The 25,510-nt window shown below is 35.4% G+C and overlaps 1 protein-coding gene across 9 annotated transcripts in view; it reads left to right on the top strand.

Annotated features, from left to right (window-relative positions):
* Positions 1-25,510, top strand: part of WDR72 (WD repeat domain 72) — a 128,388-nt gene that overhangs the window by 62,872 nt on the left and 40,006 nt on the right. For all 9 annotated transcript variants that reach the window (XM_072871241.1, XM_072871239.1, XM_072871238.1 and 6 more), the window contains 4 exons: positions 5,585-6,405; positions 11,446-11,537; positions 14,520-14,602; positions 21,059-21,170. In XM_072871241.1, the coding sequence (XP_072727342.1) occupies positions 5,585-6,405; positions 11,446-11,537; positions 14,520-14,602; positions 21,059-21,170 (1,108 nt within the window). The remainder of the gene's footprint in view (positions 1-5,584; positions 6,406-11,445; positions 11,538-14,519; positions 14,603-21,058; positions 21,171-25,510) is intronic.

Genomic DNA, 25,510 nt, shown 5'->3' with positions numbered 1-25,510 from the left:
AGAACTGAGAAATTTCTTTTCAGTGATATCAGTGCGATGTCTAAGTAGATTTTGAGTCTGGTTTGCCTTCTAAAAATCTACCATGTGATTTTGCCACATTATTTCATTTATGTAGAATGAATGTCAAGGCCATTTTTTGTCAAATCTGATTTTAGCACAAAACCCACAATAGAATGCATCTGGTAAAGAAAGCTGGTGTGTAGAGAAAGTATGTGTATATGAGGAGCTGAAACAGTATAGGAATCCCTGCCAGCTAATGGAAGTGTGTATTTTAAGTGGAATAGTGTTCCTAGAACAAGTTGGATCCCAGTGGAAAAAGGCCTTTAGAGAAGAGAAAGCAGCTAGGTAAAATAACACTTGGATTGTACTTCCCATGAAATTTTTATGTGGTATATCTGTCTTAAACCTGTTAAAGATAATGGCATGTATTTTTTTATTTGGGGGCCACAGTAAGGATAGCCCCCTGCCTCCACCCTTCTCATAGACATGGGCAAATTTTTCTTTGGGTGCTAAGGTGGTTTGGTAAAGATGTGTAGAGGGAGAAGAAAAGAGGTAGAACAGGCTTGTAGGTTGTGGAGCAGGAATGGTTTCCATGCCAGAAGAAATAAATTGAAGTCAGTCTTCAAAGTTTGTTGTGCCATCCTTTAAGAGGGACGTGAAGGTCCTTGAATGCATCCAGAGAGCAACAAAGCTGGTGAAAGGGCTGGAAGGCATGTCCTATGAGGAGTGGATAAGGGCTTTGGGCTTGTCTAGTTTGGAGAAAAGGAGGCTGAGGGGTGTCCTCATTACTCTCTACAGCTTCCTCGGGAGGGGAAGTGGAGAGGGAGGTGCTGAGCTCTTCTGCCTGGTATCCACTGATAGGACGTGTGGGAATGGTTCAAAGCTGTGTCAGGGGAGGTTTAGACTGGACATTAGGAAGCACTTCTTTACCGAGAGGGTGTCAAACAGTGGAACGGGCTTCCTAGAGAGGTGGTCAATGCCCCAAGCCTGTCAGTGTTTATGAGGCATTTGGACAATGGCCTTAACAACGTGCTTTAACTTTTGGTCAGTCCTGAATTGGTCAGCCAGTTGGGCTAGATGATGGTTGTAGGTCCCTTCCAACTGAAATAGTTTATTCGCTCCCTTGTCCTGGCTCAGACATCTTCAGTGGCAAACTAGGAAGCTATTACAGAGGTGATAGTTGCCATGTGTGGAATATAGCTTGCCATTTCAGAGCCTCCCTGAATCTGTCTCTTTCCTGGATGTTGAAACCTTGTTCTGCTGTGGGTCAGTCAGAGATGATGCAGAAGAGGTTCATGAGTCTCAGGATATAGTTTTGATCTGTAGCCAGGCTTCTTGCTTCTTTAAAGCTTACAGGTGAAGGCCTCATAGGGAGCCTTATCAAGCAATGCAGATCTCTTCAAGCAGTAAAAATGTTCCAAGTTCCAGTTGTTAAGCAGGAATGTTATCAGCACATAAATGGCTTTATTTTCAACAAAGGAGGCCTAGCCTTATTACTAAAGTATTCAGGTTCAGTGACTTGTTAATTCTAAAAAAAAAAAAGTAGGCTATTTTAGTTTGGGATTTGGAAATGTTTAAATTAAGATCTAATAGTTAATTATAGAAGCTTCATGAGCTACTTATTCACCAGTTTTTGTTAGGGACTAGCCAACATTTTAAGTTAAATGGCTGATGGTACTATTAGATTAATTTTGAGATAATGCATGCACACACAAAATAAAATAAAGTGCTTCCTACTTCTCAGTTTCCAACAAAAATAAGTGGTAAAGCTGTATCATGATGATAAACACCTGGTTTTAGCCCTGAGCATGACAATTTTTACACTTTATGAAAACATGACTTTTCTTATTACTGAAGTTTTCTTTGACTAACATACACCTCCTTTGGAGTAACTCCTTGTTAGACTTACCGCTAGTGATGCACAAAAAAGAAGTAGCACATTCTGCTGATTTCCACAACTGAACTACAGCAGAGGACCTTAACATTTATAGTTATTTTAGATTCATACACTTGGACAACAACAAAGAGGACAAAGATCAGCTTTCAAAATCTGGATAAAATTACTGAAGCTATGAAAAGTCATACAGTTTGCCCTCTCTGTAATAGCTTCCAGAAGATTTTTAAAATAAATAATTAGAAAAAATCTTCCCAATTTTTCAGCTAAATAATAAAAGTAGATGGACCATTGATGGTCATGAGAGACCTGTAAATAGGGAATCAGAAAGTTGGCCATGTCAAAAATAAAATTTAAAACTAGCAATGGTAGACTAGAAAAGATGCCTCTGTACTGTCTTTCAAAATTATGATTATCAAAATCTGTAGGTTCTGTTCAGTACATCATAGTGTGGTGGTCATTTAACTTGCAGAATTGAAGGAAGCCTCTGTATTACTAAATTAACTCTTTCTTGACATGATCATTTGAAATTCACTGGGAGAATAGTAAGACTTGAATAGCTTGATATTTGGATATATGCAATACTATCTGCTTAAGCAGTTTGGGTTTGAAAGACGGTCCTGTGATAATTGAGTCTGAGTTGAGCAAAAGTAGTCAGAAAGGAAAGAAAAAGGGATCTTTTCTTTACTGAAGCCTGTGTGTTGGCAACAGGGAGGCCTCAAAGTTGGACTGTATGGTTCAGAGACAAGTCATGCTTTGTTGTTAGCCTATTTTTTGACACAAAGTTACTAAACTCTTAATGTGTACATTTAAAAAAAAAAATTAAAGATAATGGCAATATTTATCTGAATGTAGTAGGATTTATTTTTGCGAAATACTTTTGGAACTTCAGGAAAGGCGCAGTACAAAATGTAAATATATGTTAATCTGATTTTCAATATCCATCATCAAATGCTATTCCCAGCTTTCTAGTTCATAGTTAGTTTTATGGGTTTCCTTCCATTTTCTGTCATCTTCTGGTACAGAGAATAGCTTGTCCATATTTCCTAAATAGTGTTTTATGTATAAAGCTTTAAATGTCCACCTCCTTTCATTGGAATGAAATGCCTATGGCAGAGAGCTAACATGACTTGGTAGATGCTTTTAGGATCAATATCAATAAGCTTTCATATTGCCAATAAACATTTATTGTGACTTCACACACAGTAGCATCACCAGATGCCTCAATAGATAGACGTGGTCACAGTATTTTCCTTTGGATGGTGATCTTCCTAAAGGTTTCTAAATGTTAATCAACCAAATATGAATGTGTAGAACAGAGAAAATGAAAATGATGGGCCAAATAATAGCTTCTATAAATGTCCAAGCTAGCTTGTGAATTCCAGTGTTTGCATTCCATGGGGTTCTCTCTACTATGTGTTAGGAAACAGTTCTCTCTATGTGTTAGGAAACAGTTCTCTCTATGTGTTAGGAAACAGCATAATTAAAGATTAAAATAATCCTAGTGCTTAACTGCAATGTATTATTTTTTAAAAAGGAAAAAGGAAAGGGATAAGAAGAAAACCTGAACAAGCAGTTATAATCTCTTACTTATGACTCCCTATGGAGATCTTTAAATAAGATTATGTATTTAGAGTGCATCCTCATCTGGTGGGAGCATCATTCTCTAAATAACAGAAAGCCAAATTATATTGTTACCCAAAACTAAATAGTCAAATAACTTATAGGTTATAGAGTCAAATTTTTTCCTTGTCTTATTTGTAAGAACAATATTAACAGTTTAAAAATAGCTAATCCTATAAAATCATAGTTTGTAATGTAAAAGGAATTAGGTAAGGAGTGGTCTTGAGAAAGATGAGTTAGTCAACACTGCATTCAAGATAAGGCCAGCTGTTGCCCTGTTTACTAACACTTGATGGTTTCTTTTAAGATTCAGCTATTTTCAACAGAAACTGTTCTCTGCATTACTGGGATATTTCTAATTATCACAAGAAAATTAAAACTAACAGTGATCTACAAAAGTCTATATCACTTGTGATACGGAAGCTGGCATGATTGTTTGCAAAAGTATCACTGGGCTGAAAAGTTGCTTCTTGATGCTATCTTTCTGCTTGCACGTGCTTGCTTGTAGTGAAATAGACTGAACACAGTGCTGAGAGCATAGTCTTGGGCAGGACAATAAAAGCATACAAGTCAAAGAGCTTAAAGAAAAGTGGAAAAGCATCAATGAGGAATTTATACTCCCTCATGTCTGCTGTTCCTCCAAAGGTAAAAGATATCTCTTGAATAGATACAGCAGGATTCTGATTTGAGATGATGTGTCACAATCTCATAACTTAACTTTACCATTGGATGATCCTTCCAGTATGTTCTTGGAATGCTGGTTGGTAGTGCAGCATAATGATTCCTGCCAAAGAAAGTAGTTGCTCTTCTACAAACTCATCTGAAGTATCTCAGACAAAAGTTTAGAGTTTTGTCTTTCTAATGGAAATTTATTGGAGTATTCTTAAAGATTCAACTCTATCATTTAGTTCAGTTTCTGATGGTTTTTAGTTGCATGCAGAACTAATAGGATTTTTGTTGCAAATTACAATTGGATATTTGTCATGGGTTTTTTCCTCAGAAAATGAATTCTGAAATACCAGCAGTTTCGTAAAAATCAGTGACATGAAAGTCTGTAGAGCAGGAGGGTTGAGATGACCTACAGACATTCCTTCCATTAAACATTTCTGTGAGTTCTGTGATTCTATGTAATATTGTATTTCCTATGAAAAAATATATTTTGAAAAATTAATGATACCCAGAGTCAATATTTAAAAATTATTTCATTTTTTTGCTTAAAAGGAATTATTGTTTCAGACTTTATGTTTTTTAAATGCAGCGAAAAACTAAAATTAAGGAGGAAAATAGGTTTTATTGAAACATTAAGAGCATCCTTTTAAAATGTGAATATTTGTCATTAACTGTCACTGGGAGATGGGTGTCAGGCTCTTCTCCCAAGTAACTAGTGATAGAACAAGAGGAAATGGCCTCAAGTTGAGTCAGGAGAGGTTTAGATTGGATATTAGGAGAAATTTCTTTACTGAAAGGGTGGTCAAGCATTGGAACAGGCTGCCCAGAGAGGTGGTGGAGTCACCATCCCTGGAGGAGTTCAAAAAACATGTAGACGTGGCACTTCAGGACATGGTTTAGTAGGCATGGAGGTGTTGGGTTGACGGTTAGACTAGATGATCTTAGAGGTCTTTTCCAACCTTAATGATTCCATGATTCTATGATTTGTGTTTCCCTGGCTTAATTTTTTGGAAAAAAAAAAAAACAACCCACCACACAAAAAACAGAAAACTGCCTGTATTTAACACTTTCCTAAAGGCTTTTCAGCTTGAAATGGGACCTAGTAGAAGAAACACCAGCCTAGAGTTTTGGCAAAGGCGTATGCAATCTACAGCATGGCTGTGTAATTGAAGATGTTAGGGAGCCTGTATTATAGTATTTACATGCATATGTCTCTGTGTACCTTAAGCTATTTAGAAGAAAATCCTTTTTGCTTAGTAAGAAATGAATAAATATAATTAAGTTGAGCTTAATGGAGTTAATAGATTTGTTCTATTCCATATGTAATTCTATGATGATATCTTGAAAATTGCAAAATACTATGGATTTGTGTTTGGACACTCAATATTTTTCTTTCAGTTAACTGATACCAGCTGCATCCAACAGCCATTTACTATGTTACCAGTTAAGACAAAATGGAACAATGCAAACTTTCATATTCTCTTATTTGATCTGGAAAAACTTGAAGAACTTCTGCTGTCCTCTCAACTCAATGGATTAAAGTCATCGAATTCATTTCATGCCTGTGACACTCTAGAAAGAGCCAAAAGTACTACTGAGAAAAGGCCACTGACATTAAAAAGAAATAAAACTGCTGGGTCTGTATCTCCAGTGGATGGGCAAGTAGATACTGTTTGTTCAAACCAGGTCTGTAGGGATAACAATGCAGCTAGGCCTTTAGAAGAAAGTGGTGGCATGAAAAGACAGAAAAAAATGAAGAGTTCACGAAAGATCAGAATGCAGCCATCAGGAAACGTTGATGTGAATGTCACCACTGATGCAGCTAAACTGCTTTTGTCATGTCTCTTACCGTGGGGCGTAGATAAAGAAGTAGACAATCTTTGTGTTAGACAGTTAGATATCTTGAGGCTTCAGTGTCCTGTTTCTTTTGGACTTCTGTCAAATGAAAACCACCTATCACTAATGTTGCCAGGAAGGAAATGTACTGATTGTGGTGTGCTAGAAGAACATGCAGTAGTCAACTTCTTTTCAGAAAGAGTGCTTGATTTATCAAACAAGTACCTTGCTGCAACTGAAGGACAAACTGGAAAGAAGGATGGACCTGAGAATAATGTTTATGGAACAAAGGGATTGGAAACAGTATTCTTCTTATTTAGCAGAATAGCTTTAATCAACAGGATAATTAACATCCCTTCAGCAGTTACAGGTGAAATTGAAAGGTAAGAACCTTTTTATTATGAGTCTATTCTTCCTTTATAGCAGTTAAAAAGTGAAAAATATGAAACACTTAAATAAGGACTTTTGCAATAACGTTTACATTCTTTCTCTAGAGCTTTTTTATAGGACATTCTTTAAACAAAAGGACATTGGATTAAAGTTAAGTATCTTTATATTCTATTTAGCAGATGAGAAAACTGATGCAAGAAACTTTTTTCAACAGAACAAGAACTTGAATTATCCAGCTTCACACCCTGTTTTTCTAGAGATGTCTCTCTTCCTCGCAGTTTAAACTAAGTAGAATAATGAGGTCTCTTCAGGCACACTTTGAGATGTGCATTAGCACATTTGTGCTGCTTTAACTTCCACTCTCTGTGAGCAATATACTTCCTTTACTGTGAAACCCTTGGCTCCACAGATAAATAAAACATGAGAGACAAGAACAGTCTGTCCTAGTTACACTATCTGAAATACAACCCCCCCAGTAATAATGGCAGCTACTGGGAATGAATGCCTCATCAGCCCTTATGTTGTGAGAACCATCCCAAATAACATTTATGTTACTCAAAACAAATGTATTGACTAAATGCTTTTTCAGCATTAAAGGAAAAATAGCATGCTCAACATTATTTGACTAAGCCAAATAGAGCATACTAATCAGGCAATGGATATTGTCCACAGACTTTTGTTGTTCAGCAAACCTAGGTTGGTCTGTATTAAGTGTTTTAGGGACAATTAACTTCAGTGTTGGTGATGCTACGGCCCAGAGGCAAGAAGGAGGACAAAAATTATTGATCCTGATGCTGCAAATATCTGTGCATCTTCCACAAAGCTCTAGGCATTCAGCATATCTCAAGAGATATGCACCGCCCTGCAGGACAAACATACAGTTCTCAGTTACTTTTACTGCTCATCACATTGCCTACTGGCCCGTATTCAACACGAGCTCTTATATGAAAGGTTGTTTCCAGGATTTCAGCTTGAAGATGAATTCCTTTCCATGCAAGAAAGGACTTTATGCTTGCATTGTGTCTTACAGTACTCTGTTGGAAAGACGTTGTGTAATTGAAGTTAGTCATCATACCAGGATCAGATGTTTTTCTGAGACGTACACATCCTGGCTTTGGAATATATCTCCCATAAAATTGCAAGAAAAAATGCACAATTATTTTTTTAGTGAAAACTGTACTGTATAATTTAAAGTTTTCTCTGGGAAATGTAAAGCCGTAAAAGCTAGCATCTCTTGCAGAAATAGGTGAATTTTTGTGCAAAACAGAGGAAGAAAAAATTGCCATAAATTTTGGTTACAAAAGTTATGAATTTTATTCAGACTCTGAAATGTTTTATTTGGGATTTCAACATGGTTTGGTTTGTATTACCTCTTTTTCCAGAGCTGAATAGTGTATCTATTTATAGCTGTCTTGTAGCTAAGTTTTAGTTTGGTGCCATTTGTGATGCTCTAACATGGGCTGTTGCCTCCCAATGGCCTCATCTGGATATGAGCACTTGAATTGTATATATGCAATTCTTTTCTTGGATTGGGGGGGGGGGGATTGTGGGTTTTGGTGGGGTTTTTTTGGGGGGGTGTTGTTTTTGTGTGTTGGTGGTTGTTGTTTTTTTTTTCCCCCTGAGCTCCATGTTTTCCTCTTGAGTTCCTAAGTAGCAACTGCAAGTGCTATGGGTCTGTACAGAGACAACACACAATTCTTTTTCCTGGCTGCACTTGCACACTCTTGCCTACTTTTGAGGCTGTGCTTTCTTTGTTCTTCATCTCTTACACATTCAGAAAATAAACAGACAGGTAGCCACAATTTTTCTGTGTTATCAAAGGATAAACTGTTCTCTCTTAGGGAGCTTGATCTGAACTAGACTGTATTTGCTGCATTTTTATCAACACAGACCTCAGAGGTTTTAGTCACCCGGACATTTTCCTCTTTACTGCTGGTGACAGGAAATTTTTTTTCTCATCATGGCTCTGTCCCATAAGAGCACAGAGTTTATCTTTTCCCCTACCTTCCAAGAACTGTTTCAGAAATTTAGACATGTCAGTCATAATTCACTTTTATTTTTTCCCCCAATAAATAAAGATAAGAACAGTTGACATATGTAAAGGATTTTGTACTGTTTCCTACTCTCCATAAAACTGCAAATGATGTCCCACTGCAGTCAAAACCCATCATTTTCACATAGAATCAAAGTTGTGTGAGTAGAACCAATGCGATTGTTACTGCGTCAGCATTAGTGGGAGAAGTGGATTAAAGCCATGGGAAAGAACCTCATACTTCAGGCACTTCTTTTAAAAAACAGACAAACAAACCAACCTTATTCCATACATTATGTACTTCCATGAGATAGTTATCTTTGTGTCTGAGTATTAAAGGCATAGTTTTGCTATCTGAAACTGCTATCTGAATGTATCTATACTTTCTGTATTGCTTCAAAACCAGTTACATGTATGCAAAGTTATCTCCCTCTCTCCACCTAGGGAAAAAGCCCCTTTCTTGTGAAGTTCCCATTCCCTCTTCCCTCCTCCCCCCTCCCCAGTAATAAGCATAGCATGAGTAGGACTTGGACTATTTGCCATCATCTTAGGATTCAGCCTTCATTTCACCTCTTCCTCTTGCAAATAATTGGGGTCTGAATGAACTATTATAATCTGTGTTTATTCATTCAATAAATCTTCTTATATGATTTATCCTTATTCATCATTTACTCTGTATTCAGGGTTGGAATGAGTTTTGTTTGTTATGATGAGCTGTTAAAATAATGTACTTTTGCGTAATTAAAAGTTTGAAAGAAACCAAGCAAATGCTATTTTGTCCAGTTTGCCTTCTAAAAGTACAGTATGTAGCCACACCTGTTTGGGCAGTTGGTTTAGCTAAAACTACGGCATGCTCAAGGGAAAAAACTATGTATTGAAATCTACTTCACCACACTATTTGCAGAAGGAGTTAGTAGGACAGCTTTCACAGCTTGTAAGGGTCCTGGTCTCCTAAGTATTACTGCAGTACAAACAACTCTAATTCAGTTACTAATATGAAAGAGAAAATGCACTCTGATCTCCTTTCAGTGGCTTATCTGTCAGCAGAGCCATGAATGTTTCTCCATCCTGTGAAAGTTTCCTTTCTATTAGCACACTTGTACAAACTCCAAAGCTTTTAAACTTTAAATTAAAAACAAGAGAAAGAATATCTGAACAGATTATCCAGTGAGTAGGACACTTGCTTAATGTGTATTCAGCTGATATTCTTAGTTCTGCCTACTTTGATGCTGAAGAATGGACTTGTATGCAGTCCATTCCTTGCAATGCAGCACAGTGTCTAACTACTGGTTTAGTAATAATTTTGGGATTCCAGCTTTCTTCTGCTAATGCTGGCCCACTTTGCATATAGCAATGAAAAATTCATTGGGCTGTAAAGAGAATTATTTTAGTGTCAGTCAACTATGGTCTTGATCTGGGGAATGCGATAATAGAGTTTAAATCCCTGTTCTTTGGCATATCTGATTTTGCTGTTATGGGAGAGTGAAAGGAATTTCTTTTTTGTTAAATAAAATACACACACATATATACATTTAATCTGTAGAGTCAGTACTGGAAAAACGCATTTGGTCAATTCATAGACTATTGGGTATTCTTGGATGAGTCTGGTATTCTCATTTTGAGTAGAAATTCTGTCTTTGCTATCATGTGTGTGTATATATATGTTTCTGCTTAAACCCTGGGCTTGACAGATCATCATTCCCCAATGAAAAACATTTGGTTGAAAAACTCTTGACTAGTTGCTATCATAAGTTTTCAGCTTGTGCTTTGGATCAGTCAGTTTCAGGTTATAGTATTTCTGTGAACTATTAGCTGTTTGATTGGATAAATGAAATTTGTGGAATGTGAAAATAGTGAACAGTGAATGACATGCTTTAAGCACGTGTTATCAGACCAGTACTAATCTGTTTGGTTCTTTTTTTTAAAAAAAAAAAAAAGAAAAGAAAAAAAATCAGTATTTTTTTACCATAACTTGAATGTTTCACAAAAAAAAGTTCATGATACAAGAAAGAATGAAGTATGAAAAATGTGGCTTTGGAAAAACTTGGACCTGAGTCTATAAACTGTTGTTCATAAATGTGTTTAGTTTTTTGCAACTTGACCCAGCCTGTGAAAATAAAGGAACCTGCAGTAAAATGTGTCAGATTATAAAAGTGGGACAGAGAGAGGAAGAAGCTAGTAAGAAAAGATCTTCAAAGAATTTTTCTCCTGCCTTTTGAGATTTGTATCTGTAACAAAGCTCTCAAGGTGGAAGCTTTCAGAGTTGTTTAGTATTGCAAAGCTTTTGAAATACTATGACTTACTGTTGATTGTAGTGAATTTGAAGGTGAAATATATTATTTTTAAACAACGCCTAAATATAGTTTGTGCAGGGTCACTACAGCAACATACTTAAAAGAAATAGTTTAAAATAGTGCAAGGGTTTGGAGAGGTTTTTCACTTCCTTTCCCCTTCGTCCTTTGTTTTCGAGGGTTAAGTTGCTGAGTTAGTCAGTGATAAAGTACTGAAGAGCAGTTAGGTATACACACTAGTCTCCAAAATTTAGCCATCTACTGAAATCCCAAGTATTGCAATAATATTCTAAATTATTTAACACAGTGAAAAAATGGAAACCTAGAAAATAAAGCTGCTAGTTTCCCTTGAACTTTTTTCCTATATAATAGAAAAAACAGCACAAATCCTTTGTGAAAATGATATTTTGATTCAGTTCTTCACATATGACTTTGTTTCTTTAATACAACATAAAAGTTACCTATAATAAGTTTTGAGCCAAATGTAAAGTTCCTGCATATGGATGGTACTCTTTAGTATTTGTGTACATGTGAATGTTTCAATACCAAGTTGTGGGCAAAAGAATGCAAGTGACTTCTGAGGAGAAACTAAATTGTGGTTGATAGTAACTGATAGCAGAGCACCTACCTTAAAAAAAAAAAGCTACCTTAAGACATAAGATTTTTGTAAGTGTGTTCAGGTTTTGTTTAATAGTTTCATATTCTTTTAGTCCACAGAAATCAGAATCTGTACATGACAAATGGCGAAATATAGAAGCAGTAACACCTTCATTCCCCGGTTCTTATGGAGAGTTACCAAGTAGTAAGTATACGGAGGGGTGGCAATATTAGCTTCTAAGTGTTATTTTTTGCATACTTTTTGTTGCTAAAATACATCATTTAACTTCAATAATGAAAAAAAATTATATTGTTTAGCTTCAAGCAGGTCCAGTTTGCAAATACAGAAATGGGATTATTCTGTTGTTTTCTTCTGTGAATATCACAAAAGCATGTAAACAAAATGTTGACTGTTAAGTAATACTGGAATCAAGGATATTTTTTGTGATGGCAAAACATTCAGCTGAGTTTCTAAAGACATTTTCTAGCAATCTGAAAAACAGAAATGTAATAAGACAAACACTGTCGTCTCCCCCCTCCCCCATCTCCCTCATCACCATTACGTGCCCGATAATATATACAGCCCTTCAAGCAAACTGTTGCCTTAGTAATACAAGAGTCATCTTGACTGTTCGATAATGCCCTTAGACTTTTGGCTTAGGGCGGAATAAAGTAATCTCTTCATGTTAATGTCCCACAGGCAGTTGTTCACTAATCTTGGCTTTGCAAGCCAGTCTAAGTTTATTTTTACAGTATGCAACTAACCAAAGAATGTTTAAATAAAACTCTAAACAGAATCTGGATATTTGCCAGTATACACTACCTAACAAATATAGCGTTCCTGTTAGAGACTAAGTCCTGTCTAGACTGATAACACAAATGCTTTCAAGTCAAATCTTGACCCTCTGCTATGTAAATAAGCCTTAATATCCCCACCTAAAATCAGTTTTTAGTGTACCTTCCCTTCTCTGACTCTTATATGTGTCATAACTGTAGAACTTGTGATGACAGCAGAAATGCCTGTTGGAAGAAAGAGACAGAACATAAAATGAAGTGACAATAGTAAATAAGTAGATGAAAGGCATGGAAATGGTGTAGAAATGAGTAAAATGTTCATGGACATAAAAATAGTTTTACAGAGTGACCTAAAACTTCAAAGGTAATCTAACTCGTATCCCATCTCTCCTAGTTCACACAATTGTTTGGATTTGCAAATTAAAATCTTATCTGAGACTTGCAGATCTCAGACATTTTAGGAATGACCAGTTCTTTAGCATCAAGGACACACTGGACAGCAGAATGGGCAATGTTAAGTCTTGATTCTGCTGACATTTCTGGACTTTCTGTATACATTTACATGTGTGCAAACAGATAGGAACAAAACCAAATTAAAGCAGGAGTCTTTAATGCTTCTTTGCATAAATGGATATGAAACTGAAGTACTGCAACATAGAACAAGGCTGGATGATAGGTACCATGTTGGCTGTACTATTCTTGATCAGTGGGGACACTTGCTGAAAGACTGTTTTGTGTTTAGACCAGAGTAGCCTCAGGTTAGCTCTTGAGTCAGTAAGAACTATAAAAGCTATTAACTCAAATCGGCATTGCTTGAGTCTTTCCTCACATCCAAGATTCTGGAGAGCTGGGTTCTATCCCACAGGATTTCCCCACAGGGGGAACTCAACTGCAGACTCATTAGGTTCGTACTAAAGAAGTTAGTTGTAAACTGGGGGGAAGGGCTTGAAATAATAACATTGAGCTTTGACACAGCAACGTTTCCAAAATGGCAGAAAAAAAAAAGAAAAATTCAAAATTCATCCTGATATAAAAAGAAATCACATAAAATTCAAATTAAAACATGAGGAGGAGAGGTTTACCTTTGTATGATCGGCTCTGCCTCTCATTTTGTCATACTTTTTTATGTTTTCATGTTAGCCTTTACATTTTGTATTATGGTACATGCCATGTCAGCTATCAGATAGAGGATAAAATATTTGCTCTTACCCCGTCTTTCTGTAAAATTATATTAAATGCACTAGTTTTCTTTTTTCATCTTTCCTTTTTCATTTTTCTTTTGATCGTACCTGCATGTATGTTTGTACATATGTTTATATATTATATTAGATATTGACATATTTACATTATATGGTCATGTACTGAATAGCATACTGCTTGCATTGAGACTACACTAGTGTACCCTATTCACATTGCAATATGCAGGTACTTAAATGATTTTTTCAAACTTCGGTCTTTGCTGCAGGAATCCAGCATTTAGGTGAATGACTATGCATTGTGTGATCAGGATACTTGTGAACTTTGGTGTTACTGCAACACAGTTGCTACTTACAGTTCAGTTTCCTCTTCTCAAGACATTATATGGTACTGGCAATTGGAGATTCTTGTGCAGATTCAAAGGATTGTACAACCAATTTACCCAACTTACATGTCTGGCAACAAACATTGTAGCAAAATACTGAGATGTCACATTTGTCTATTGAAGTCCAAATGAGAAAGAAGTGGACTAAACCAGCACAGCTGCCAGTTCAAACTGTGGCTTGCTTTGAAAATAATCTGAAAAATCGGGATGGGTAGTAATAAAACTCACATGCAAATCCGTAAACATAACATCTTTCTTAACTGCAAGCATAACTGGTGAGCCACTGGCTATGTGACATCTTGACCACACACCAGTATCCTTGCCCTGTAGCAGAAAAGTAAATCAGGCAGAACTGTAACTATACAAAATGTTGTTGAATGTATTTTTGCATAAACTGTACTACTGTTTTAAAGGTAAAGAAACACATATTCAAGTAGTCTTAGAATTTACATAGTAAAATCCATAGTTATGTAGTCCAAATTGGAAAGTATTCTCAATATCTTTAGAAAATTGATGAAAACATACTCTGTGGGGTATCAGACCTCCATTTTAAAAAAAAAAAAACAAACCAAACCACAACAACACAAACCCAAACCTAATCTGATTTAGGATAAGAAAAAATGTTCAAACAATATCTTGTCTGAACACTTTCTGCTTATTGCATCAGATGAAAGCATATTCTAAGAAATAATGCTTTTTCACATCTTTTCAGGTATGTTGCTGAAGAGAAAAAATAAAAATGTTAAATCTTCCTATTTGTGTTGTTCTATCTATGTTGTCAGTTCATAAGTTATGTACCTGTTTTTTCAGGTAAAAGTAGATATCATTCCCCGGACTTTGGGAGTGTTTCATTGCTGAAACTCATTTGTTGTTGGAGGGACCAATCTGTAAAGGTAGGAGATAGCCCGTGTCAGCTGCTGCAATGTAATCCTTAAGTAATAATCCTTAAGTAACATTGGCTGTAATTTAGTATTTGGAATCTGTAATGTGACGTAGTAGTTATCAATTTATGGTGGAAATTATTACATAAATCATGCCATTTGGATCTATGGAAAGCAGATTATTATTTCAGTATGAAGTATGCTACTCATGAAACTATTTTGCCTTAAAGTACGTGTTTAGATATGGGAAAGTAACTGTCCTGCTAATCTTTAATCTAGGTGGTCTTATTCATAGCATGTGTTCAAAAAATGAGTTATCTGTTCTCTAACAACCAGATGTAACTTACATTACAAATGCCATTTTATGCTCCAGGAAAATAAAGGCCAAAACAAGGGCAGTGACATATACCAATCTATTATTATAGAAGAAACATAAAATGCCGCCTTAAAGGGATAAATAATTAATCCTAGGTCCTTACTTATTAGAACACTCTTCAAGAATGACTTAGAAAAGTAAATTATGGGTTTCCAGGTCAGAGGAAGCTCATGCCTATTGTTAGTGAAGAATCTGATGTTTTGAGAGATAAATTGCTGTTTCTTGAGAGATGACAGGTAACTGAAATAATCTGAACAGTGAAATCTAGAGACCATTTTTTATATTGGAAATATGTATATTTAAATAAAGTTGTGTGGTTACTTGAGTGAGTTAATGTTCAGGAGTACAAAACTCAAGACAGTATACTATGACCACAAGGGGTTTTACTCCAGAAAAGGGAAATACCTGTTACAAGTTTATTTTATGATGTTCCTTTTAAAATTCAATAGAACTCTGTGCTGTTTCAAGTGCAAAGAATATCTTCTAGAGCTGAGGTGTGCAGGGGTACTGCAGTGATAGTCCCATGTTCTATTAGACAGACTGTAATGATTTCTGCAAATACTCACATTCAATTGAATTTAACATTTTATTTTGAGCTTATCAGTTGTTATATCCTCACTGTCTGCACATCTTCCATATTATTTCAGCATTATTCTTCCCTCACAAACTTTCCCCCTTTCTCTTACAATAAGATTTTTTCTTTTTTGAATCCTTTTAATAAAAAAATTGAATACAGGACCTCAGTTTCAACAGCTGTAATTGTCATGTGAAATCCATATAATCTCTTGCTGACCTGGTCAGCCACTGAAACTCTATAAAGAGTAGAGTTTTATAGCCATGAAACTTGTATTTGTAGCATAGCTGATTATGTGAGATCTATGTATTTATATTTTCAATTAATTTAGTGAATGATCAGTTTATACAATGATAATGGTCTTATCTACCACAGCAGGTTAGTGTGGAGGAAGATAAGGCATGGAATAAGCTGCCTCACACTTTTTTCATCTGAAAAGACTAAATTTAAGACACTGAAATTGTCAAATACTGCAACTACGATGCTATCAATGCTTCTCAAATTTTAACATTATTCAGACACAGCTTTGTAGTTGCAATAAGCTTTGTTAACCTGCTTTGTAGTGCAGATTTTGTGTTGTTTGCAGCCAAACTTCCATAAACGTTTTAACATTCAAAATAATTTGTGATGTTGGCAATAGGTGTGGGTATTCAGCAACTAATGATTTATACAAAATTACAGGTTTTGTGGATAGTAGGGTGGCTCTGTTAAACCTTTCTTTATACAGACACAGATTTATGGCCAACTTATTAATCCTGAGCAGCCTGATTAAGTGCTCATGTACACTTACCCAAAACATCACTAGTTACCCTGCTTTTAAAAACTTTTTTTATTGTTATCTTCAGTGGAGGATACTGACTCTCAGACATGACCCAAAGGACTTGCCATTTATTGATTCCTCATCTCCTTACAGTACTGTAACAGATTCTGTGCAAACAACGAAACTGAAAAAAACCTGCTGCAAATGATTGATCAGGGGTCTGCTGACTTGTTGAAGTTGAAGGGCTGAGGGAGGTCTTTTTCTATCTTAAATTTTAAAAATGTGTATATTTAAAAAATATTTTTCTAGGATTTTTTTCCCCAGGCGATTTTAAAGGAAAGGTCATTTTCATGCATTTTGCTGTTCTTTCAGATAAAATATAGCTTGTTGCCACACTCCCATCTTGCCCAGAAATTACTTAAGTGTGCTCGTCTTTTCAGACAGATTAAAAAAAAAGCTTGCCCTGAAACATTTAATATGAGGAAACAGTGGTTGCATTTCTGCCCTTAATTGTCCTTACTCTGTATTTAAAATAGCCTGTTCTTCAGTTATATTTGTGATAGGTATTTGGTTATATTTTAATTTTTTTTAATACTACTACTATGTTACTGCAGCTTTATGGAACCTTTTTGGCTGAAAAGGTGAACATTAAAATAAAACTTAAAAATAAAAGTTATCAGAATAGTCAAACTGCAGTGCAGTCAAAACATTTTGCCTGTTGTTGACTCTAGGAGATATAAGGATATTTTTTTCCACCAGAAGGATTTCTTTAATATCCTTCCTCTTCCTAGCTCCTTAGTCTTCAAATGGTAAGATGCTGAAATGCCTTCTCCCTGTACCTTTATTCAGGCATATCAAGAGGAAGAATACAGTAGGAAATTTACTTCCTTTTTTCCTGCTCTAAGATCTCTTTAAGTCTCGTTGAGTGAAGTTAGTTCTTGTTAGGTTGACTTTTCTGAAGACTGAAGTCTTTATCTCTTCACAAAATGATTATAGAGCAAGTAAGCTTCCTTCTACGATATGTCTTACTCCCTGAGCTGGACAACCATTTGTAAAACAGAGTAAACGACCCTGTCTCCATAGCCACCCTCCCCTTTTCAGTGCTAATCTCAGCAAAGAAATTCAATACTGAACATGGCAGTGAGTTTTGCATGAAACTTTAATAGGTCATAGTTCCACTAACAAAATGTTAAGTGTACAGTCTTCACATCTATGGCCAAGGATTTTAGTTACGTGACAACATGTGGGCAGTGTGTCATACAGACTCATCAGTTTATGGGGCTTCAGCAGTTTGCCTTTGTTACGTACAGCAGTATCAGGGCTCTGTGGTGTGACATACCTGTATAGAAATAACTGAGCTTTATCATACTCATTACTAATGCCTTTGTGATCAGTAGGAGTCATACATCTGTTTCTCCTAGTTCTGAGCTACCTGGACATGAGTCAGCTCTAACCTTGAAATGGTCCTGTTGTATAGGCCCAAGTAATAAGACCTTGTTAGAACTTGGATGTATTAATTCAGGAGCATCATGAGAAATACAGTTTATACAGCTTCAGCGTACAACGTTTATGTCCTGGTTTAGAAGTCCTCTACTGCCATCCTGATGTTGCAGTATTCCTTTTCTGTACAAGAAAATTTGTATCCTCTATTATCAGCTAGCTACTTAGCACAGTCTCCCCTTAGGGAAACTGTACATGCCATATTTAGATCTCTGACATAATCACCTGCATGAGGAATGTAGTTGCTTTAGCCTCCCTCTTTCACCAGTGGAAAAAGGTAGACACTGTGGAGAGGGACTGCTGAGATTTTAGGAAGAATGAAACATCTCAGGACTTTATCATCTCTTTCTATTGATTCCTGCAGTGCACCTGTATTTTTTTTCACTTCAGTTACTTCATTTCCATTAATATCTAAAGTAAGGTGGAATGAATCTGATATATATTACAAAGGACTTTACTTTCAAAGAATAAACCATTTCATGTTAAGGCCATTGCAGAGAGTAGTACTGATAAGCTAGTACATTCTTTACCAGTGCCCAAGTTTACAGTAACTTCTCTAACATGCTCTGAATGCATTTTTTTACAGTGTTTGACTCTACCTGAAGCCAACTGATTTCAGTCTAAGTGTCTAGACAACTCTCCTGACAGTTACTATCCAGAATTAGAGGAAAGTAGACTGGATAATACAAGTCTGATGTTTTGATCTGTATTTTTGTTCCCTGATGTGACTGTGTTATGGAGGCATCTGGGAGGCACTTTCTGCAAGGCTCAGCCCTGTAGAGGTTATGGCCTGAGCAATAACCAGGAGTGATGTCTATTGACTTCTCTCCTTAGACCCACTCATTATAAAGAGAATAGTAATCCTTGGAAGTAATTGATAAAGTGTAGAAAGGAAAGCCAGTATAACTTAGTATGGATGTAATACTGCAGCTTGCCTCAACTTTTGTTTACTTGTCGTCTTGAATTGTTCTCTAGTATTGCTGCTGCAGAGTCAAACAATTACCTTTCACTCCTTAATATCTGTATTTATAGCTGGACATACACTGTTTATACTTTCTCAGGCATAGAAGAAGCATAAGTTCTGTCATATTTCACAACCCCAAGTAAAAAGCAGCTAGTATTTACAAGAGTGGTTACAATTATGGGGAAAAAAAAATGAACACATATATTAGCGGCCAACAAGATAGACAATGTATATGTAATCCAGAAGGACGCTAAAGATAAAGTGGAAACTATCAGAGAAAATGAAAGGTGCTCATGTAGATTTGTTTTTAGTTAAATGGGCAAGGCTTCTGGAGATTTTTAAATTTGGTGGTAATGATAGATGAGGTATGTGAATTCTTGGGGAAGATGCAGCGAGAGGACAAAACTAAGCATGTGAAACCACACTGAGCACTGTGGAAATGCAGATTCAACAAAGTGATAGACCAGTAGCGTGCAGAGATATGTGTGCCTCTACAATATCATGTTGTGCCATTTGCTACAGTTTTTTATTTCACTTTAAGATGTTAGAGGAAATTACGAGTTACAAATGCTGCCTGGCTGGCATACACAGCAATGGTACAGGTCATGAATATCTGATCCAGATTAGTGACAGGTTCTTAGCAGATCAGAACACCATGAAAAACGTAAGGTGTGCAATTCTTCTGTCTACCTCTAAGAATTTTTTTTTGTAAAAAATTTTCCCAGGACAACAACAACATGTCTGTATTTCCTTCTCTTTCTTAATTATTGTAGATATATTGTAAGAGTCTGCTGTAAAGTCAGGATCTCTAATCCCCAAAGCTCACGGTTGTATGGATGTGAGCAATTGGAAACTGCCTTTAGTTTCCCCTGTAAAATAAAGTGCTATTATAACAAGATGAAGGTTTGTGCTATGTTAAAACACACAAGGCTGGGTTCACTTGCTGTGAACTTTCATGCTGTGGACCTGACTATGGTATACTTGGCTACAATAAAGGATTTTGTCACAAAGGACACCTACAGCCTTTGTTCTGCTTAATGATTTGAATCTACAAGGGCAGCTAGAAATGTGATTGAGGACAGCCCACAAATTCACTGTACTTGATTAGTGAGATGAAACTCTCTCTCTTCCAGACAGTTTAAGGGAGCCTGCATATCAACTTCAATTCATATTAAACTTAAATAATTTTTAATAGATTGTTTATAATATAAATATCATATAAACATAAAATGTTTATAATATAAAAATTTAACTTAAAATTTTCATAGTCAGTTTAAATTCATATTTAAGTGGAGGTGGAGTACACTGTCCTGGAAACTTTAGATTCTCTCTGTCTTTCAGGAAATTTCTTGTACTTGAGAATGAATACCTTCCTGAGGGGGAAAAATTGTATTTCTTTTCTGAAGGAAATAACAAGAGAAGGTACGCATGCTGCCATTCTGCACCATGCTGAAATTTAGACTGAGTAAGGATTGTAAAAATTTGAGTCCATTGTGCGAGGTCTCCATGTGCTTTATAAATGTCTTAGGTCTTTAAACTTTCTCGGTTCTCCTGGGGCTTCTCTGCTAAAGTAAAGAGAAGGAAAGTAATAACTCTATCATACAGTCTCCACACTGCATTGTCTTAACACCCATGTGTGGTGCATCAGCTATTGCAAGTGCCATTTATAGGCTGTTCATAATTCCAGCTTCCATAATTCCAGTTCCATTTGAATAAAAGGAGTTTGAGGAATGGTATTTCTCTTTGTGTTAGACAAAAAATACAATATTATCATGTTTGAGCTAGAGGAATAGAGGATCACCACTAATAACAAAACATTCTTTAAGCTTTTCAGAGAGACACTAGAAACCAAAAATTCTAAAAAAGTCAAAATACAAGGTCTTTATTCAGTCTATGAAGCATTTTTGCACACATCATAGAAAAAAAAAGAAGATATTTCTTATTAGCTGTTATTACCATGTGCTTTAACATATATTGTCGTGACCCCTTAAAATCAAGGAGGCAGTAGACGACTGATTCTAGTTTTGAGATTAAAGAAAATGAATGTTTAATTAGTGGGAAGCAGTCATGATTAACAACTTGCACCATTTTATTGCTATCCAGTTAACATTTATTTTTTCAATATGTATGTAGAGACACATGATTATTACTGTCTGAAAGACTGATAAGTGACTTTCTAATGACATTCACTGGAACAGTTTTAAAATTTTGTAGTAGTTATTTAAAATTGTCAAATGCTTAGATAAATAATTGAAGTACTGATATAATCCAATAATAATTTGCATTTATGGCAGATTACTGAGGCAATGCAGGCGGTGCTGCTGGCAGAAGTTCAAAGGACTACAAATACCTTGAGAAAGACGGCAATATGCAGAGAGCCATTGGCCATAGTAGAGAATGGAAATGGTAAGTTGCAGACACTGCCAAAGACTGAGGAGAGGGATTTTCAATATATTAAAAATGTTTCTTTGCCATGCAGGTGGAAAATTTATTGGTATATTCTTTTAGAAGAACTTTCTCTAGTGCTTAGAACAAGTTAGGAGTATGAGTTCATAATACATTATTTCTGTGTAAGACAAGCCAAATGGCCTATTTCTGACCTTATCAGGCTATGAGTTTTCTCATGTGATTGTCAAGGAGTTAAAGGACTTTCACACTCTCTCATCATCTCTGAACATTAAAGAAGAAAAGGTAAAGTTTCTCTGATTGTATTATAGTTCTGGTATTGTAAATACCTTTGCAAAAAAAGGAAGCAATGTGTTTGAAATAGAATCAGTAAATCATATTGAAAAGAAGTTCTACAAATTTATCTTTTCAATGACATCAGAACTTATATGGCACTAAAAATTAATTGCTTAAATTTTATAACTTCATAATGTAATACAGAATATTTTATTTTTCTTTTAGAAGTAACCTCCATGCAAGGAGATATCAAATGCATTTTACAATTAGATCATTTCATTTTACAGGAAGCTTACTCTTTGCAACTTTACAATGGTGCTAATGTTTATGGTAAAAAAGATTGAACCTGAATTTATGTTATGAAGTTATATCATTTTTTTTTTTTAGCCCATTAGCTGAGTCTTAAAATTAAGTGACCTAAATTTTAGATCCAATCTTATTAGTGAGCCTTCTCTTGGGGAAACTAATTTATAATCTCATTGAGTGTGTGTGTCTGTCATGAAAATTTGTTACCAATCTGCTTGTTCCAGGATACTAAAAATGATCAGTGATACTTGCTTCAGGCCATGAAACAAAACGGTGTCTCTATAATTTGGACTGTTGGAATATAGTGAACCTCAAAACACTCTGAATAATTGTCATATATGAGTTCATACTTCGCTTACACTGAAGATTGCTTTGAATCATTTTATTTTTATGTGGTTTGGGACAAGATGCATTGTAACTAAAACATCCCCAGCTGTAAAGTTCATATATGGATTTGATTTCACATTTCCTGAATTTTCTGGGTGTATTTCAATGTGGTGTTTTGACATGGGTTACAGCAAAAATGGGACTAACTGAAAGTTGCATATGCAGATATCTGCAAAATCCAGATGTGTTTAGATCTTTGGGTTTGTTTCAAAACCTTCTATACTAGCTAAAAAACCATTTCTGTTATGTAAAGAGTGCTGGAATGATTACAAGAGTCTTGTAATCAATTGTTGTTTAATTCCAATTAAGTATTAAGGCTCACACAAGTTATGAATTCAGAGGAGTTACTTCAGCTTTCCACTCTCTGAAAGGGGGATTTGGTTGTTTGTATGTCTGGTAAAAGATTTTTACTGTAATTTAGTTCTTAACCCCATTATTTGAAGGTTATTCAACAAACAACTAGAAAATTGCTTTGCTAGAATGAGTGGAGTATTCATACGCATTTATACTGGCTAGGACTTTTTTTTTTTTCATACTTCATGTCTGAACTACATAAATATACCCTGTAAAGCAGAGTGGATTTTTTTGATATATCATTGTTCAACGATTTAATGTATTCTGGAATAGACAGAAAACATACAGAAGACTGGGAAAGAGATGTTACACTATGAGTATTTAATATCATATTAGCTTACTTTTTATTCTCATTTCCATTCATGTTTTAGCTTGTTGCATTATTTATCACAGTATGTAAATAGTGCAAATATTCTTGGTTTGGTTTGTATGGTTTTCTAATAGGCACTGCAAAACTTTATGGGTTTATTCAGAATTGAACAAATTTTTGGGGGCGTATTTCTAATATGTTAAAGAGTAAAACTATTTGTGCCATGTAATGATATGCAGAAATTATTAAAATCTCATCCAGGAGTAAGTCCACAACCAGTGTAATTACTAAGACAAGTAATTATGTCTGGTTTTAGTTATTCATCTGATAGGTATGTCGTCTTATATCTTATTAAATACTCTGTATTTATGGGTTGTATACTAGCTGCCATCTTGTGCAATATCAAGGTAAAGGTTAAATATTGTTTCAGGTTTTTAAGTCATAATTCAAGACTGGGATCATGCACTCTGACCCAAAGTGAAAGTATCTGAATCTTGGCTGCCATCATCATTGTAGTGTATTGCATTTTTGTTTAATTGGAATTAATAGATTTGATCTGGAGATGTTTAACCTTGTTTAACTCAACAAATTTCCACTGAAGCCAATAGAAGTTTTCTTTTAAAAGACAAACAGACCTTTCAGGATTTGACCTTCAGTTTTTATTATCTTTAAAGTTTATAATGTATTATATAGTTGTTGTTTCAGAAAGCTCCTTACTCCTTAGGAAGCTCCTGCATCCTTACTTCATGGTTAAGGGTGATAGCATTTAGACAACAGCTTCACTTGCTGAATAATTTAAAATGCCATATTTTTTTCTGTGGTTCCATACAGACAGAATTGTTTGTTAATTGAATAATAAAAAAAGAAAAAACAACCCCCAAACAAACAACAAAACCAAACAAAACAAAACCATAATATATTTTTCCAGAAACAAAGATGAGGAATTAAAAAAGCTATTCATGTAAAGCATGCCAGACAAATGGTTAACTGTGTTCTGTCCTAGTACATTCTCCCATTGTTGCTAAAAGGAAATATAAATGCAAATAGCTGCAATTTCTTTATGTTAATGTCAGAGATGATAATTTTGGACCTGTTCCAAACATATTGATAGCAATCTTACCATTGATTTCTGCAAGCTTTGCTGCAGTTCTTCAAAGAAGCTGAGGTTTTCCCTAATTTTTTTGACACTTGTCATAATTCTGAAAAAGTACATTGCACTTTATCCCTTCTTGCCTTTTTCCTAAACACTGATAATCTCAGCTTAATGGTACTATATAACAGGTTGTCAGTGTGGTATTGTTTTCCACTGCCACGTGAAGTCAGAGCCAGTGATTTTAAAATCTTAAGAATCTATTTATCCACTTTTATTTGCATAAACTAAGAGGAACTAAGTTTGCTGGCATTCTTCATTCATTTTTCATTTGTAGTATTTGATCTTATGACATACATACCTAGTCCATACCCAGCCATGTGCAAAACTTCTTTGATCGGAGGAAAAATGGTGGTAAATACTACTGTTCCAATTCAATAGCCCAGTGATTGGATACAAAGAAATTGGATAGTCCCTCCTCTAGTTGATTTGAACCCATGTCTTTCTCAACAGTAATTCAGAGCTTATCCTCAAGGCATTCTGCAGATTTCATGGAAATCTCAAAATCTTTGCAAGGGTAAGAGTTAGAAATGAGATTCCCTCACCTCCAGGTGTGTGCTGTGTGTCGGACTGGGATCTCCTTTTAGCTACTGCACTGAAGCAATTTCCTATATGCCATCCTTGGATGCCTATTTCTTCTAATGCATAGGGAGCCAAAACTATCTTACCTGAAACAGCGTTATAGCATAAAAGTTCTTCTGGAATTGTGTGCCTCAATTTTTTTTAAAATGTGAAGAACTAGATTTATTTACCTTTTAAGAAAATTGTGAGGATAAATGTGTTTTAAGATGTTCATGCCCAGATATCAAATTGAGGAACTGATGTCTGTGATATTCCAGGAATGCCAAAAACTGTAAAAGTGAAAGGAAAGCATAAAGTACAGGCTTTATTCCTAAATACAGAATATTCTTTTAACTACCTCTTAGATTTGTGAAAAACTTAAATGTGAAAAATCACACCACTAAGACTAGCTTGCAATAAATTCTAGTTTGCACTTACAAATTCCTAGTTTAAGAAACTGCTAATGATTCAAGCTTTTAAGTATATTTGAAAGCTATTAGCTATAACCTCATCTTTTGTATGTGGTTTTGGAGCTCTTTAAACTATTCAATTAAATAAATTGGTTATTGCAGGAAAAAAGCTTCTGCTGATAAATACCAGAGTGAAATTAATGGTGGCAATTGAATTCCATGGGTTAGTGTAAAGAATTGTCAAAGACTTATCTGGAATATAACAATATGTTTTGTTAAAATGAGGAATCCATTCAGTAATGGTAAATCAATGAAAGGAGGGATAGAACAGATTTTGTTCTCTAGAAAAGTGTAGTGACCTGCAGCAGAGGGTTTCAAGCACTTCTATTGTCTGGCTTTCAGAAATCTGTACAGTTGCAGACAACTTTTTTATGTCAACTCTTAGGAAGTCATTCTGTGACTGTGTCTTTCTGTATAGCAAATGAATCTCCTTGCCTGCCTGCAAGGTCTTAAGGTTTTGTCAAGGAAGTGCAGATAAGGAGAAGGGTTGTTCTGTCTCTGATATTTTCTTTCTTATTGTCATCTT

The sequence above is a fragment of the Ciconia boyciana genome, chromosome 8 (assembly GCF_034638445.1).
Source record: "Ciconia boyciana chromosome 8, ASM3463844v1, whole genome shotgun sequence".
NCBI lineage: Eukaryota > Metazoa > Chordata > Aves > Ciconiiformes > Ciconiidae > Ciconia > Ciconia boyciana.
This window is presented reverse-complemented; position numbering and strand designations above follow the sequence as displayed.